At 34.6% G+C, this 17,979-nt stretch overlaps 1 protein-coding gene across 1 annotated transcript in view; it reads right to left on the reverse strand.

Annotated features, from left to right (window-relative positions):
• Positions 1–497: 497 nt before the first annotated feature.
• LOC103262870 (ral GTPase-activating protein subunit alpha-1-like) overlaps positions 498–17,979 on the reverse strand; it is a gene marked incomplete at its 3' end in the record, with an annotated part of 89,297 nt that continues 71,815 nt past the window's right edge. The window contains 7 exon segments of the mRNA XM_008060512.2: positions 498–612; positions 614–660; positions 2,268–2,505; positions 5,380–5,509; positions 8,283–8,431; positions 13,456–13,593; positions 17,209–17,406. Coding sequence (XP_008058703.1) covers positions 498–612; positions 614–660; positions 2,268–2,505; positions 5,380–5,509; positions 8,283–8,431; positions 13,456–13,593; positions 17,209–17,406 — 1,015 coding nt within the window.

A 17,979-nucleotide genomic window follows, 5' to 3' on the forward strand; every position in this document is an offset into this window, starting at 1 on the left:
CCCAGATTATAGAAATTTATTCAATATTTGTTAAAAGCAGCAAAGAATATAATAATAGACACCATGGTGGCCTTGGCTGTCTGCCAGTAGAGAACATGAATCCCTTGTTGGAAGCTTGTGCAGACAATCTGCTATGTAATTGTAGCACTAAACATTAGCTACCCTAATTTTGTATGTTTATAAAATCATATTTTATATGATTTTAATAGAGTTCCAATTTCTTCAATTCTGTAAAACAGCATTTTAAAATTAGGGCTACCTACATAAAATCAACTACATAAAAACAATGGTATAAGATAAATCTTAATAGCACAAAGAGATAAACATGTCACTGGACTCTGAGTACTAGTGGGAAAAAAAGGGAAGTTAAGCTACAGAAGTTTTTCATTTCATAACAAAAACCCACTGATAAGAAAACTGTATCTTTATATACATTGTTTCTAAGGACTATACATGTATCTTCCTGCACAATTTTCATTATTTTAAAGAGTACATACCAACAGTTTTTTGCCGTACGATACTCCTCGCCTTTTCGGTTCCTGGGGAACCAGTGGTTGTTGCACTTCTCTGTCTCATTGGTGCTTGGCCAGGCTGATCACGACTCCATCCTCTAGGAAAATGACTTATCAACTGAAACCTTCTGAAATTCATGTCCAACTCCTAGAAATATATATTTTCAATCTCAATATACTGTCACTTGATATAATATCTTCAAGTTATGTGTGCTACCGTGCCTCAGATTCTAAATTATAAAGTAACAAGTAAATTGCTGTGAACAGTAAGGGGTTTTTTTTAGTTTTATTTTATGTAAAAACCATATTCCAAAACTGATGCAGAATTTTAAAATTCCACTATCAACAATTAGAAATTCTCTGCCACTACTTGTTTTGTAATAGAAATGAAACATTTAGACAAGCCAAAAAAAGACAGGAACTGAACAAAACAAAAATGATCCTACGGTGAAGCTTACTAAATCTCTAACCTGCCAATAAGAGCCATATGGGAAATAAATAGTCCGAGAAAAAGCAGTTAAAGCACATACTTAATACCCTGGACAAAAGGTTAAGTCTGAAATGTGACTTAGTTGCAATCTCTATCTATCAACTAATTACTAAAAATGCAAAATATTAACAAATCAAGGATTATAAAAACATGTATAATGACAATCATTATGCTACTGCCCTATCCCTCAGAATGTTAGACAGATAAATTATTTCATGTCTACGGAATGTTTGCATTTAGTTAAAATTATTTAGTTAAAACTACATAAATGTTTTAAAAAGAATTTTCAAATAATTCTGTGTAATATACTTTTAAAATAAAGTAACATGAAATCACCTTCTCAGTTGTAACAAAAAAAAGAAACAGCATTTCACAAGCTTCAGTTTTGGTTAATTATTAGAAGTAAAACATTTAAGATTCTGAATTATGTATTTAACTATAGCAAGATATGTATAGACTACTTTATCTTATATAAAAATTACTAGTGATTTTAGGTGCTTTAAGAAAAATTACAGGGCACCTGCATTTTTTTTTTTGTTTTGAGTTGGAGTCTCACTCTGTCACCCAGACTGGAGTGCAGTGGCCACTCCCAGTCACTGCAGCCTCGACCTGCTGGGCTCTGGCGATCCTTCCGCCTCAGCCTTCCAAGTAGCTGGAACTACAGGCAAGCGCTACCATGCCTGGCTCATTTTTGACTCATTGTAGAGATGAGGTCTCGACAAGTTGCTGAGACGAGTCTCGAACCCGCGGGCTCAGGCAATCCACTCACCTCAGCCTCCCAAAGCGCTGGGATTACAGGCTGAGCCACCAAGCCCAGCTCTGCATGCTTTATTCTTGGAAATTTAAGCCTCGAAGATAAAGAAAGCCTCCAAGGTAAAGAAATGAGGAAATGTTTAAGAAAGAACATGAGGCTAAGCACAGTAACTCATGCCTGTAATTCCAGCACTTTAGGAGACCGAGGTGGGAGGACTGCTTGAGCCCACATGGTGAGACCTTGTTTACATCAAAAAAATTAAAATAAAAAAAATAGCCAGGTGTGGTGGTGCACACCTGAAGCACCAGTTACTTGGGAGACTAAGTCAGAAGGACTACCTGAGACCAGAAGATTAAGATTGCAGTGAACCCTGATTTCACACTGCATTCTAGCCTGGGTGACAGAATGAGATAGAGTGAGATTCCAACCACCCTCATCCCTATCTCTGGCTTGGTTTTCCTCCAATTATTTAACGAAATTTATATAGCACATCTCCATGAACAACTCTTACCTTTTCCTTTGTGCTTTTTTTGCTTCTGTTCACTCAGCTTATCCAATGGTAAATCACTAAGATCCAAACTATATAAATTCCTAGCTAAAACTTTAGTTAATGTCTCCATAGTCAGTGACCACTCAGTGGCCAACTCTTCCCAATAGGTCAACGATGACAATACTGACAATAAGTCATCCCAAAGTTCTCGGGAGATGTACACATTTAGGTTTGCTTTGATCCAGGCAACTATAAGGGTCTATAATGACAAATAACAAGAAATAACACAAAATGTATTTAGTCCATTACTTCAAAATCAGATACTCATTGAAAAAAAAAACCCTAAAAACCAGAATTTTAAAACATATCTTTCTTCACAGATAATACTTATAAGAGTAGTTCATGCAATCATTAGTATCCACCATAAACTTCATTTCAACAATTGCCAACTCCTAACATGCCAGCAATCCAAGCTGCTAAGAAATCTCTCTAAAGTTACATCTATCCTTAAAGCTGTATTACACTTATACTAAATAAAATAACTGCTATTTTAAAAGAAATAAAAGCTTCCATACTATTAAGTATTAACAATGTTGAGTTACTGAACTAAAAAACCAGAATCTACAATCCCAAATTAAAGATGAAAATTACTAAACATAATTTGTAAATTCTTTTTACTAATATAACAAAAACAAGGTATGAGATATATTTAACTTAATGTGTTTTTGAAAATGTATATGTAAATTGAAGGTTGAAATTAAATTTTATTTTAGACACCATAGGGCTGGATGCTGTCGCTCATGCCTATAATCCCAGCACTTTGGAGGGCTAAGGTGGAAGGATCACTTGAGGTCAGGAGTTCAAGACCAGCCTGGTCAACACAGCAAAACCCTGTCTCTACAAAAAAAATTTTCTTAAATTAGCAGGGCATGGTGGTGCACGCTTGTAGTCCCAGTATTTGAGAGGCTAAAGTGGGAGGATCCCTTGAGGCCAGGAGTTCAAGGTTACAGTGAGCTATGATCACACCACTGCATTCCAACCTGGGCAACAGAACAAAACCCTGTCTTTAAAAAAATATATAAACAGAGAAATTAAAGACAACAGAGAAATTAAAAGCATTTTATAACAAACCCAATCACAGAATTTAAAACATTCATAAAAGGACGGAAACTACTGATCAGTCAGTACTTCCTGAGACATCTTCCCACTGAAGAAGCATGCCACAAAATAATGGATTTTTCAAAAGCTTATTAACTAGAAAGATTAGTAAGGAATTCACATAAATTTAATCACAAAATGTAAAGATGAAATGATCAGAGTCTGGAATACGGAAGAGTTGTAATTTGTGACCTCTCATTTTATCTTTAAATAACCAAAAACAAGTTATTTCATTTAGAAAGATAAAATTTTATTTTCCTATAGCTACCACCATTCAATTAGTTCTAACCAAAGGGAAACTTGGGGGAGGGAAAGACTAATGAAGGTAAGAAGAATTTAGATAATACACGCAGCTGGTCTTAAAGGATTATTCACCACCAGAATAGAATTTTAGGTAAATAGCTAATACATATTTTTAAAAAGACTGCTGGGTGCAGTGGCTGATACCTATAATCTCAGTGCTCTGGGAAGTCATAGTGGGAAAACTGTTTGAGGTCAGGAGATTGAGAGCAGCCTGGGTAACACAGTGAGATTCCATCTCTGCAAAAAAATTAGCCAAGTGTGGTTGGCTTGCCTGTAGACCAGCTACTTGGAGGGTGAGGCAAGAGCACTTGAGTCCAGGAGTTCAAGGTTACAGTGGGCTATAATCAGGCCATTGCACTCCAGTCTAGAGTACAGAGTGAGGCCTTGTCTCTAAAATATAATTAATTCATTTAAAAAATAATAAATGGAAAAAACCCACCCATTTTAAATGGTCATAATTATGGTTGAGAACTAGATCTCAGAGTTTTTATCTTTGACATTAACAACCATTTCATCCATATATCTGTGTTTAATGTGACATCTTTAAGAATATATTATTTTGATTTCTATTTTTCAAATAATATATATTTAAAGTCAGCACTCTATCCTCAGGCTAGAAAACACAGTATATAATTCCTGTATAATCAAACTACCACTGATACTTCAAAAGAAGAAAAGAAGATAACAAAGTCTTATGGAAAAGCATAATCAAAACAAATCTTGACTATTTACTACGTTTACATTATTATTATTATTATAGAGCAACATAAAAGATAGTGTTTTTCGTAACAATCCCAGAGATTTGGAAGCTCATAGGGCAATAAGGTCATTAACCCTGATGCTTTTTTGCAATCATACATTAAGTATACCATTCCAGAAACAAAATAAATACCACCATCCTGTTTACACTTTTTCATAGATCTGGTATTTCCTCTACTCCACTAGTTAGTATGAGGGGGGACCCCTCCAAAAAACCGGAATTATCTTTTGGTGGGTGAGTCCCTGGTAGTATATTCGGAACTTGTTCCTCCGGATCAATCAACCAGTTTTTATATGGAAGTTTTGAGAAGGTTGTATCATGATTTATGGAAAAATGTCCCAAATTGTGGCAAACAGGTGATTAGTTCTTCCATCATAACTCACCTGCCCACACCAGCGCTGAGTGTACAGCAGTTTTTGACCAAAAACAGCACGACTCCAGTACCCCCATTCACTCGATCTCAGTCCAAGCAACATTTTTTTTTGTTTCCCCAGATGAAAAAAGTCCTCAAAGGGAAACATTTGGCCAATGTGGAGGAGGTGAAACAAAAAATGGCAGAAGCACTAAAAGGCATCAAAATTGACCAGTTCAAAAACTGTTTGAGCAAAAGAAAAAGCAGCTTGATAGGTGTAGTGCATCAAACGAAGAGTACTTTGAAGGTGACTGAAGTTTAAACATATAAGAATACACAATTTTTATAAATAAATTCCGGGTTTTTTGGGGGCCCACTTGTATGAATGGCAAATAGCCTATTTAGATGAGCAACTTTTGATTTAGCTCTATAAAAGATCCCTTAATATGAAATACTCTCTGATTTAAAGATTTTTCCCAGGTACTATGTTCATGAGTCAATGAATCTTTTAAAAAATGAATATCAATCCATCTATTCATCTATTTATTTATTTTTATTGCCTGGAAAAGTGGTCCTGCAAGTCGACCTGCCAAGGTCATATTTTTTTTCCCCTGGAACTGCAGAAAAGCTTGTGATGGCATCTTCAGTACAGACTCCGTGACTCTGAGCAACACAAGCAGCATCTGTTCCCTTAAAGTAAAAAAATTAATTAATGTTTTCTTTTTGCATATAACTGATAATAATGTTATCTTTGGAATAATTTAAACATCAAACACTTTGAAAGACAACTTCAAACTTTTAGAGTTCTTTAAATATTAAAATTTAAAATTCCATTTTATATCTGTATCAATCATTTAAAATCAATCATTTTAAATACCCTCTCATCAAATAAAAATGTATTCAAAAACTGATACTTTGAAGGTGACAATATGGAGACTGTTCCTATCTCCTCAATCACGAATCAAGTACCAATGTTAGAGAGCTGTAAGAAGAACACTCATCTATACAATATAGTTCCACCCAGATGCCATTCATCTAATCCATCTTTACAATATGGAGAACAAACATATCTAGAATCATTCCAGGCACAATTTCAAAAACTACATATCTTAAGATTAACAGATCACAAAGAGACTGGTAACTAATCAAGGGTCATTACTCTATCGTCTCGCTCCATCTTTTCCATTTTGGCCATTTTAAAATCTCTTGTTTTGTGTACCACAAGTCAAGTCAATTCTAATTTTCACGTTGTCACTTTCTCCTAGATACTTATTATTAAAACCGTAAAACTACCTTATTAGCACTGATATTTCAAAAATTAATTCAATCACACATGAAAAAGAGGCTGACAAGGGAATTTCAGTTGAATGTATAGCTAGGATAGCAACCCAAGTCCCTTTCACAGCTCCTCCTCTGTGGTTATTTTGCAGGCCCATTCCAGGCACAGCATACGTGAAACAGTCACTGGAAGAAAAGTGGCAGAGGCAGCAATAGGGCCCAGATCTACATTACATGCTTTTTCTGGGAAGTAAGAGCAGAATCAAACAGAAAACTACAACTCAATTAAAAATATCTGAATTTATTAGCAAACAAATGCATGTATTCATTCACAGAATTATGTTTGTATCATGTTTGTAGCCTTATGCTTTTGGTTTAGCTATATGAAATAAAAAGTCATTTGAAATCAACTACATATGCAATAAAATATAGGTTTTCCAAATAAATCTTTTCTGATTTGAGGTCAAACCATAATTCATTCATATATCACTTTGTAATACAATGATTTTAATTAATAAAATCTTAGAAATTCAATGTAAATATGTGGGCAGTCTCCCAAAATGCTATTACTTCGAGGGAACTTAAAAAATTAAGAAAAAACTCTAAAATGGTTTTCTGCATAGCAAGTCTCTCACTATAACCTAGCTCATAAATAATTCAAAGCATACAGAAAGAAAAAAAAACACTAACAAAAGAATAGTCCAATGTAGCATAGTTACTAGCTAATAATAATTTGGGTTCTGAAGTAACAAAAAACCATAGTATATCACTCACTACCTGTGTGTATAAGGACAAGTTATTTCAGTTATTTGTCCCTAGTAGTTATCCCAAATAAAACAGGGATGTTATCTACATTACAGGAAGCTGTAAGAATTAAGTAAGAAAATGCACGTAAAGTGCTTAGAAAGATACCTAACACAAAGAAATGTTCCAAATGTTAATAATAACTACTACTACATGTAATTCTAATAATACTGCTAATAAAGAATTTTTTCACATAAAGTCATCTTTCCATAGGTAGCAAAACATTAATTAGGCATATCCTTTGACCAAGTACTTTTATTTTTTAAGAATGAGTCAATGTTCATCCTCTCCTCCACCCCCAGAACAAAAAGAAATAACTACATGTCCATCATTATTATTTACTGGTAAAGAAAATTATGGTACATACATATGGTATAATACTATATAACTGGGTGTGTGGTTTGATGAGCCAGATGTTTACCAAAGGGAAAATAATCATTACCTCTAGAGAGAAGTTGTAAGCAACTTTTTTTTAAAAAACTTTTCTTTAAATCTTACAATATGTACATGTATCATTTTTACAAAAATTGCAAAACTGTTTTCCAATCTCTCCAAAAGGTTTATTTTTCTATTCAATTAAACAAATACTTATAAAGCACCAAAATATATAATGTACTCTGCTAAGAAATGTAGGAAATACAAAAATAAGACAACCAATATATAACATTACAGGGCCTTTTATCAGAGAGGTAAATAGACATTTATACAAATATTGTAGGTATCAAGACAATTTTGACAAGCACAAAGTACAAATGTAGAATGAAAGAAAGTGAAGACAAAAACTTAAGTAAGGATATGGAAAAAGAGGAAGGTGGAATCTAAAAGTTATGGTGACAACAGGAAAGACAGCAGGACGAGGCATTCTAAGAAAAGTTCAGAATGTGCTCAGGAAAGAGCAATTTTATAAAGACGGGAAGCAGGATCCTATCTTGCAAGACAGAGGTTAGACTTCAGACAGGAGAAGTAAGCAGCAGCCTGACTGTTTATGACTTTGAATGCCAGACTGAGGAATCAGGCATTCACACATTCAGTCAATCATCTACTTATTATCATTCACACATGCATTAACTCATTTATTCATACAAGAATGCATGCATGCATACATTCCCTGGGGGCTGGGAAGTCAGGCTATTATGTGCTTACTTCAGAAAGACAGACCAAGGAATCTTGAGAAAGTTGAGAACAAAGATGTTTGAATAAAGTAAAGGGATTATTGTCACCATGATCGTTAGATAAAATATTATATGTATTCATTTATTCAATAATTAGGAACTCCTATAATATTGTAATAAAACCCGCTGACAGATACTATTCCTCTAAAACTTACTCTAGTTGTATATACACAATAAAAAAACACACAGAAAGGATAAAAATTTTTTACCAAGTCTTTTTGTCCATTGATACTTGCACAACCATGTACCGATAAATATTAAGAATGCGTTTACACATATCTGTGTGCTCATCCAGAAGACTTTTTATTTCATTTGCAGGTTCAAGAAGAAATATATTTGATGAATTTATAATAAACACCTAAGACAAAAGAAATCATTAGCTACTCACAAAGGAATTTTCATGGCAAATTTCTTACTCAAAGAGAAACAAACTTAGACACAGCTAATCACTGTGGGTTGACTGCAACCCTACTTCTACCACAAGCTTAATATTTAAAACTTAAAATCATAAAACCTATGTCTTCATGTTTATCTAGACAAATATAAAACTACTATTAGTCACCCTAAGAAAATAAACCAAGTGTAAAAACAACATTTCTAAACTAAGAAGCTTTAACATAATAACTCTGTTGCTATAACAAAATGAAAAGAACAATGGAAAAAATACAAAGAGTTTAGGATAAAGGATAATACCTAAATCAGAAAGAATTTTCTAAACAGTTTTCATATTATAAATACTACTAATGTGGAGTCATCAACATATATCTTTAATTAAATTCATTATAATCAACTCATTAATTGCATGTTTTTAGGATAAAGTTAATATAATGGTGACAGGTGTGTCTACAGGCTGTCACAGGACACCCTGGAAGAAAATTATATCTACTGTGAACTCTTTTATACTTTTTTTTTTTAACTATCAACTCTGAAACTGTGCTGTCAACTCTGAAACTGTGAACTAAAAAGACATTTATATCTTCTGTATCCTCAATCCTGATTTAAATCCCCTGGAAAAACTACATAACAAAGTACAGTTATAAAATCATATGAGAAAAAATTATTAAACAAACTTTTAAAATAGTGAAAACAGCTGATTCTGTAAATCTAGCAACACTAGCCAAGAAAAGCAATAAAGAGACAAAAATAAACATTAAAAATAAAATAAGGACATAACTAAGCATTAGGCAGAGGATTTTAAAATAACTCAGTGAATAACTTTATGCCAATAAAATTAAAAATTTAGGCTGCGCACAGTAGTTCCCGTCTGTAATCCCAGCACTTTGGGAGGCCGAAGCAGGAGAAGCATCTAAGGCCAGGAATTCAAGACCACCCTGGACAACATATTGAGATCGTCCCCCCATCTCTACAAAAATAAAAATAAAAGTTAGTGGAGTGTGGTGGCATGTTCCTGTAGTCCCAGTGACTGAGAGGCTGAGACAGAGGACTGCTTCAGTGTAGGAGTTCAAGGTTACAGTAAACTGTGACCAAGCCACTGTACAGAGCAATAGAGCAAAACTGTTTCTTTAAAAAGAAATAAACAACTGAAGTTTTAATAAAATGGCTTATTTTATAGAAAAAAACATAAATTTCTAAAACGGACTCAAGAAGAAATGTAAAAATACCAGGAAAGAAACTGAACTGGCAAGCTAAGTCTCCCGGCCCATGCCTAAACAACAGGCCAAGATAGCTCTACAGGTAAAGCTTTGCCCAACCTTTATGGAAGATGCTTGCTATCTTTCAAAAGCTCTTTCAGACACAAAGAAGGAAAATGACCCAATTTATTTTTTAAAAATTTAATCTTGTTATAAAAAAACAAGGACTACACAAGAAAAGTAAATAAGAGACCAATATCACATGTGATACTGATTTTCACAGAGATAAAATCTTGAAAAAAATACTAAAAATTCAAATTAAGCAAACTATATTTTATGACCAAATAGTACTTACTCCAGAAGTTTAAGAATGAATTAATATCAGAAAAATCTATTAATGAACCCTATCAAAAAATTAAAATGGAAAAAAGTATGATTATCACTATGCATATAGAAAAAGCATTCAGCATTTACTTACTTAAAAATGAAAACTTTTAGCAAATTAAGAAAAAAGCAAAAATTCATTAATCTGAAAAAAAGCATTTATCAAAAAGTATATGAAATGTATACATAGCAAATGAACTTGAGAAGTACTGCAAAAAGCCAAGAATAAAATAAGGGTGCTCACTATCACCTCAATGTCTGATAGGCCCAGTCAGCACTAAAGGAAGAAGGGTATAGAATGAAGATAAATATAAATGAATTAAAAAGAAAAAGACAAAACTGAGTTATGCAGTAATTTGGAAGAACATTCCAGACAAAAGGAAAATCAAGTTCAAATGAGGTGAGAACCTGCCTCATATGCCAGTGGAACAGCAAGAAGTATAGAATGAAGCAAGCCAGAGGGAAAGCAGGTGATGCTGAAAACAGAGCCAGCGCACGTGGAGCAGAGCTTCTCACATTACCAGCAGTGAGGAACAGTCACCCCCTCCCAGTCTTTAGCAGACCAATCCTATTATAAAACACAATAAAGTATGAATAGAAAAAAACGTAGTGAAAAAGACACAAAATACAAACCCCAATTTTTCATCAGAATCAAGAGATATCAAATTATTTCACTTCTAAACTTTAACCCTCAATTTTGCAATTATCCTGTGGGTCGGCACTATGTATGGACCACGCTGAGAAGCAACAATATAAAAGCCCTGTAGACCATAATAAAGACTTTGATGCTCAGTAGTAATAGAAAGCCACTGGAGGGTTCCGAGCAGAAAAAATAACACAATACGCCCTGAGACCAGGGTCATGAGTGGGCTAGAGCAGAAGCAGGGAGACTAATCTGAAGTTCACTGAAATAATACAGATGAAAGATTACGGAGATTTAGACACGAGAGGTAGTGTGAGTTCTGAGTAGTAGTTAAATATGGTATACATTTTGAAGGTAGAGCTGACAGGATTTCTTGTCAAATTAGACAGATGTAAAAAAAAACGACAAGAAAAAAGATGGCCTGGGAAACTTGAAAACAGAGTAGCCAATAAATGAAATAAGACTGCAGAAAAACATTTTAATTTGCAATATCTCTTAGATACCCAAGTTAAGATGCCAACTAAGCATTTGAATATGACAGTTCAATATTCACAAAGTTCAGATGAGAAGTCCCAGATTAGAGATAAAAGTCAGCAGTTGTATCGTACAATTGATATGTAAAGCCATAGGAAAGGACGAGACCAAGAAGAGAATGAAGTAGAAAAGAGATTCAAGACCTAATTTCTGGGTACTTCCACCACTTGAAAAGGTCAGAAAACACAAAAATTCACAGAAAAATCAGTTAAATTATCAGACTTGAGAAGTGGATAGTGAGGCAAGAGAGAAACAGAAAAATTCTGGAAGCCGAGTGAAGAAGAATTTCAAGGGGAAGGAAATGATCTACTCTGTAAATACTCCTGACAAATCAAGTAGGATCAGGAATGAAAAATTGGTACATTTGATTTTAAAATGTAGAGGTCACATGTTGCCTTTACAAGTACACTTTGATTACACAATGAATGAATATAATGAACTCCTATAAACCCCCTAGAAAAAGACAAATACCCAAGAGAATGAAAAATTATATAAATCCTTATATGACAAAAGATGCTCAAATTTAGTACTGATGATGAAAGAAAAGCAAAATAAAACAGGAAAACAAACTTTAAAAAAATGAGATAACATTTCACGTACAAAATCGGACAATTAAGTCTGTGAACTCATCCCAGACTAAGGCTACATACCTCTTTGTTGAATATCACTATGGTCACCTTCAAAGTACTCCCCTTGGGATGGTATGCAATGATGCCAGCACCTAGTCCACATGTCAAAGCAACTTTGGAACTCTTTCTGGAATGACCATCAGAGCTTTCATCATATTACCCTTGATGCCCTGAATGTCATAAAAATGTCTTCCTTTCCATATTTCTTTTATCTTCGGGTAAAGAAAAAAGTCATTGGGGGCCAGATTAGGTGAGTATGGAGGGTGTTCCAACAAATTTATTTGTTTAATGGCTAAAAAGTCCCTCACAGGGCAACCCCCTCGGGTCTCCCTCCCACTGTGGGAGCTTTTCTGTCCTCTCAATAAATCTTGCTTCAAAAAAAACAAAAACAAAAAACTCCCTCACAGAGCTAAGTGAGTTGGTACAATGTGATACAAGAGGTCCTTTGGGACCATTTTGGACACACCTTTCTCATGACAAGATTTTCAGTTAAGATTTTCCTATTTCTCTATCAATGCTTATTTGGTCTACTATGCTTCTCACAGTCAACAATTTTGATGCACAATTCAATGACAAACTTTTGCAATGTTTTCATCAGCTCTGCTCATTACTGGCCATTCTGACCTCTCTTCATCAATGACGCTTTCTCTCCCCTCAGAAAAATGTTGAATCCATTTGTACACTGCCGTTTTTTTTCATGGCATTATCCCCATAAACCTGGACTAATATGTCCTTGATTTCACTTCCATTCTTGCCAAGTTTAACAAAAAATTTAAAGTTTGTTCACTGCTCTAATTCAAACTCTGACATTCTCATAACAACAGTTCTAATGGCCACTCCATAAAAAGTCCAAAATTGCTTTGATGGATGGACGAGGCACTGATGGTACATGGCTTCCCAGGGGGAGTACTTTGAAGGTGACTGTAGTGATGTTTGGCAATGAGGTATGTAGCACTTTTTCTAGGATGAGTTTGTGAACTTAATTGTCAGACCCTGTATACAGAAGCAGCAAAAAATTAAAATCTGGCAACACAAGTAATGAGGAAGATATGAGGCAATGAGAATTCCCAAATTACAAGAGGGAATATAGATTATGCTAACACAATGGAAAACAATTTGGCAATAATAGTCAAATAAAGCTAATAATGTACAAATCCCACAACTCAGTAATTCCACTTTGGGATATTACATTATATATTATAGGTAAATTCTCCTTGATGTGCACAAAAACACATGTGCAAGAACATTCACTATAGCAATGTCTGGAACAGTGAAACACTGGAAACAACTTAAAAGACCAGAAACAACTTAAAAGACCAGAAAAATGAGTAAATAAAATGTGAAATAAAATATAAAACCAGAAGCTAATAAAAATAAACTATGGTTGTATATTAAAAATAAATCTCAAAAATGCAATTGTTAATGCAAAAAATCAGTTAAGGATGACAGTACACCATGATATAACTTATGTGAATTTTAAAACTGTCTAGAATAATATATGATGTTTTTTAAATATAAACAAGTATAAATATTTGAAATATTACTTAAGATACTAAACTTAAATAACTAAAATTAAAATATGTAATTTCAAATAATCCACCTGCAAAACTGCCTGTGTACCAGCTTGTATGCTTTGTTCTGTGGCTTCTTCAGAAGTATCATGAAGAGACTCTTGGTAGGAGTCATTTTTTGCCCAACTGGAATTCCGAACATGATCAGTAATATTGGTCCCATTTTCCTGAAGAAAAATATCAAGTTAATATTTCATTAATAAGGATGCTGCAACAAAGTAAGTTGAAAAGGTAAATGAAACTATTAGATCCCACTACTAAACAGGTTTATTTCTCTCCAAGCTGATGTCTTATCTGATTATAAAAGCAATGTATATTCACTATTAAAACATACCTCATTGACAAAATATAAAGTAAAAAAAAAAAACAAAACAACCTTAATGAGCAGCCAGAGATTATATCATTTCAGATATATAAGCATTTTTCTATGGATCTAATATATTAAACCTCCCTTCCATACTCTCACTCATTCAAGAAGAATTACACTATGTACAGCTTCATAAAAGGTGAATTCTGTTCTAAATGCCAGAATCTAAAAAAATAAAATAGAAAATAACAATCTATTCAGCTTAAAAGTAGTAAAATTCCCATTACACTCAGAATATTAATACTTCAAACCACTAAAGCTGTAGTTTTCTGATGGAGTTTTAGCTGTTACAAGTATTACAGACATGAGAGTTTCATCAGCTTTTTAAAAGCAGAGAAACAGAAATGTAACTCAGCATAGTTCTCTTTTTAAACTTTCCCTCCAGTTTCTTTCTGCTTTTGGTTACTCCTCAATATCTTAAAATTGTATTTTGCACAGAGTGCATAATTGTAATACGCAAGAGGTTTAGTTTTATACAAACTATCTACCATTACCAGAAGGAGTCCTGGAACTTGGCTCTATCTGAGTAGCCAACACAATACACCATGGCCTAGCTGTTTCTTGACCTCCATACCCTTATAATCAAGTGTCTTCTGAAGACTCAAGTGTCTTCCTGAATGACTCACAAGTATCCCAAACTCAAGATATTGAAAAATAAGTGTATTAACTACATCCTCCCCATTCCTACCAACCCAAGCCCTCTAGCCACCTTAGCCACCATCACCAAATTTGCTCTGTTTAAAGTTCCTATCCGTGTGAATGGCAACTACACTAGCTGCAAAAGAAACTTGGGACATCTCTCCATTCCTCATCTCTCTCAGCCAATTAATCATCAAGGAATACTGGGTTTTCTGACCAAAGATGCTAATATAGCTGCCCTCTCACTTATATTCTCGTTGTAACTGCCACTGTTCTAGATCAGGTACTTAACATCTTACTTCTGAACTTCGCTAATTCTTCCTAGCTGGTCTCCTTGCCTCTGGGCTAACCTCTTCCTTATCCTCCACTTTGGGTCTGATATAAACCTTTTGGAACATGTAACTCTGCTATTCTCCTATTCATAATCTTTCAAAGGCTCTCCAGTGTCTAGAAGGTAACATGGCACATAAGTTATTGAACAGAATCTAGCCCTTGTCCATCTCATATCTCCTGCTATCCCCTCCCAATTTCTCTTAGATACAGCCAAATAAGATTTTCAAGGTTTTTCATATCTTTGTATTCACAAGGTATGTCACCTTTCCCATTTGTCTACCTGCTCTTTTATATTATACTACCTCTTCCATGAAGCATTTCCAAAAGTCCCCAAGCAGACTTGAGTATTCCTCCGCTCATGCTCTAGGACCATAGCAGTAACATTGTTTTATAATATTTATTCTGTAAGTTATGTGAAGGTAGAAATAATGTCTTCTTGTGTATATACCTCCAACACTGGTTCTCAATGTGAGCAACACCATGCTTTAGGGGGCATTCTGAAATTTGTGAGAGTGTTTTCTTGTCACAAGAACTGAAAAATCCATTTTAATAAGAGAGGACAGGGAATGTTAAACATCCTGCAAGGCACATGTCAGTCCTGTAAATGCACACACGCACACACACACACACACACACATACACACAGTCTTGTATTCTGCATGTTTTTCAAATATCTCACAGATACTACGAAAATTAAAAACTCACGTATAATTATCTGAATCTATAACCCAATTTCATTTTATAATTATAACACCAAAAATTTTAAATTATTTCAATATATATTTATCCAGGAATGTACATCAAAAAATGATTTCACTTTTGGTTTTGGTTAACACCATTAGCAAGACTTGCTGGCATTTTGAAAAATCATATCACTAATGGCAATGCTGGTTACAGTATCTGGTTATCTTTTTTAAATAACATTGATTATTATTTATAAGAGCTTGTATATTAAGTAAATATATGTGGTATTTCTTATAGTTGGTCTTAAGTGTTTTACATTTCAGTCATTTGTTCTGTATAGAATTTTCCAGTTTAGATATAAAAAAATGATTTACCAGTCATTTTCTTGCTGGATTTTTTTTTTTTCTTTTTTTTGAGTGTGTGTCTCACTTTATCTGTTGGGCTGGAGTGCAGTGGCACAATCACAGCTCACAGCAGCCTTGTACTCCTGGGCTCAGGCAATCCTCCTACCTCCGTCTCCCAAGTAGCTGAAATTACCACAAGTGCACACCACCATACCCGGCTAATGTCTTGGTATTTTGTAGAGACAAGGTTTCACCATGTTATCCAGACTGGTCTCAAACTCCTGAGCTCAAGCAATGCACCTCAACTTCGCAAAATGCTGGGATTACAGGCTTAAACCACCATGCCCAGACTGGTTGCAGTATTTCAGTAACCAACATAACAAATCATAACAACACACCCACATCACCAACCTACTATTCCTCCCTCTCTTCATTTGTTCCTTCCATTGTTTGTTTTGCAAATATGTATGTAGGCAGTTTATTCCATCATTCTTATTTAAGAATAGTAAGTGATGAAAATTAGACTTATTATACATACAGCATGACCAACATTGGGGAAAACAAAATTTTTTTTGTTTTTTGAGTTGGAGTCTCACTCTGTCGCCCAGACTGGAGTGCAATGGCCACTCCCAGTCACCGCAGCCTCGACGTGCTGGGCTCCGGCGATCCTTCCAAGTAGGTGGAACTACAGGTACGCGCTACCACACCAGGCTAATTTTTTAAAAATTTATTGTAGAGATGAGGTCTCGCCAAGTTGCCCAGCCAGGTCTCGAATCCACGGGCTCAGGCAATCCACTCACCTCAGCCTCCCAAAGCATGGGATTACAGACTGAGCCACCGAGCCCAGCTGGAAAACAAATTATTTAGACCAATACGTTTATTTTCCAGCATGATACAAAAAAATCTGTATGTATTTTTCACTGATGTGTAACAAATATGACTGTTAATATTTTATTCATAACTTAAGTGATTAATTTTATTTACTTCACTTACATTTCTTACTTACATTTTCCCTCATTTTAGAAGGGGGAGAGGATGATATGTGTGTGCATGTGTGTGTGTGTGAGAGAGAGAGAGAGAGAGAGAGAGAGAGAGACACTCACAGAGAGAGAGAGAGAGAAAGAGAGAGAGAGAGAGAGAGAGAGAGAGAGAGAGAGACACTCACACAATCCCTGTAGACCTGGTCTATTAGTTCATATATTAATATCTTGATTAAATTCTACTGATGAGGTTAGATTAACCACTGAAGTGACTAAACATTACCCCATCATTTTCATCTGGACTAAATTGCAAAATATACTGAAAAATCTTTACCTTCCGATTTAGTAAGTATGTTAGTGTTAACACATGATTACATTTTTGTGAAAGTGTAATCTATTAAACTAAACTAAAATACATAAATCTTATAACCTTACCTCTTCTCTTTTTTCTCCTTCTTCCATTGAAATATCATGGTCTGCGACATTTTCTATACAAGGGAGGTCTGAAGAAGTGATCACAACTTCTTCAGGCTCTTGCATGAACAAAGGTTTTTCCTCTTGCTGGATCCATTCTTGGTAAACTTTTACCACTTTTCTCATAGCTGCTGCTTCACAAATTGGTAATAAAAATGCCTAGTGGGGGAGGAAAAAAAAAACAACAGAGATAATAATGCCTTTTCCTTTGCCAAAATCCACTAATATAGTCTTTTTTTTTCAGTTAACATCATCAATTAGGTTACTGGAAACTGAAACTGGAAGTGAAATAACATATGACAAAATCAATTTTACAACAGGCTAATTGATACAAGGAAGAGTTAAGTTTTTATAGCATATCTCTGATAACAAGAACATCACTAAAGTTCTAAATAAAGACCAAAACACTTATAATATTAAATATTGAAATAAAAGTGAGCTATACATACATTTAAGAAAGATTAATAAAAACAAAGAAAATAATTATTTATCCATATATTCTAGTTCAGGATGGTAGGTAGCCAGAGACTATCCTAGTAGCTCAAAGACAAGGAAGAACCAGCCTTGACAGGAAACCATGCCACCACAGGGAGCATTCACATATACAAGGAGGAACCCCAAAACCCCCAGAATTTATGTATAAAAAATTGTGTATTCTATTCTTTTTTTTTATTTTTTTGAGTTGGAGTCTCACTCTGTCGCCCAGACTGGAGTACAGTGGCCAATCCCGGC

Source organism: Carlito syrichta, unplaced genomic scaffold, assembly GCF_000164805.1.
Source record: "Carlito syrichta isolate Samal-C Ts95f unplaced genomic scaffold, Tarsius_syrichta-2.0.1 Scaffold304637, whole genome shotgun sequence".
In the NCBI taxonomy this organism is placed as follows: Eukaryota; Metazoa; Chordata; class Mammalia; order Primates; family Tarsiidae; genus Carlito; species Carlito syrichta.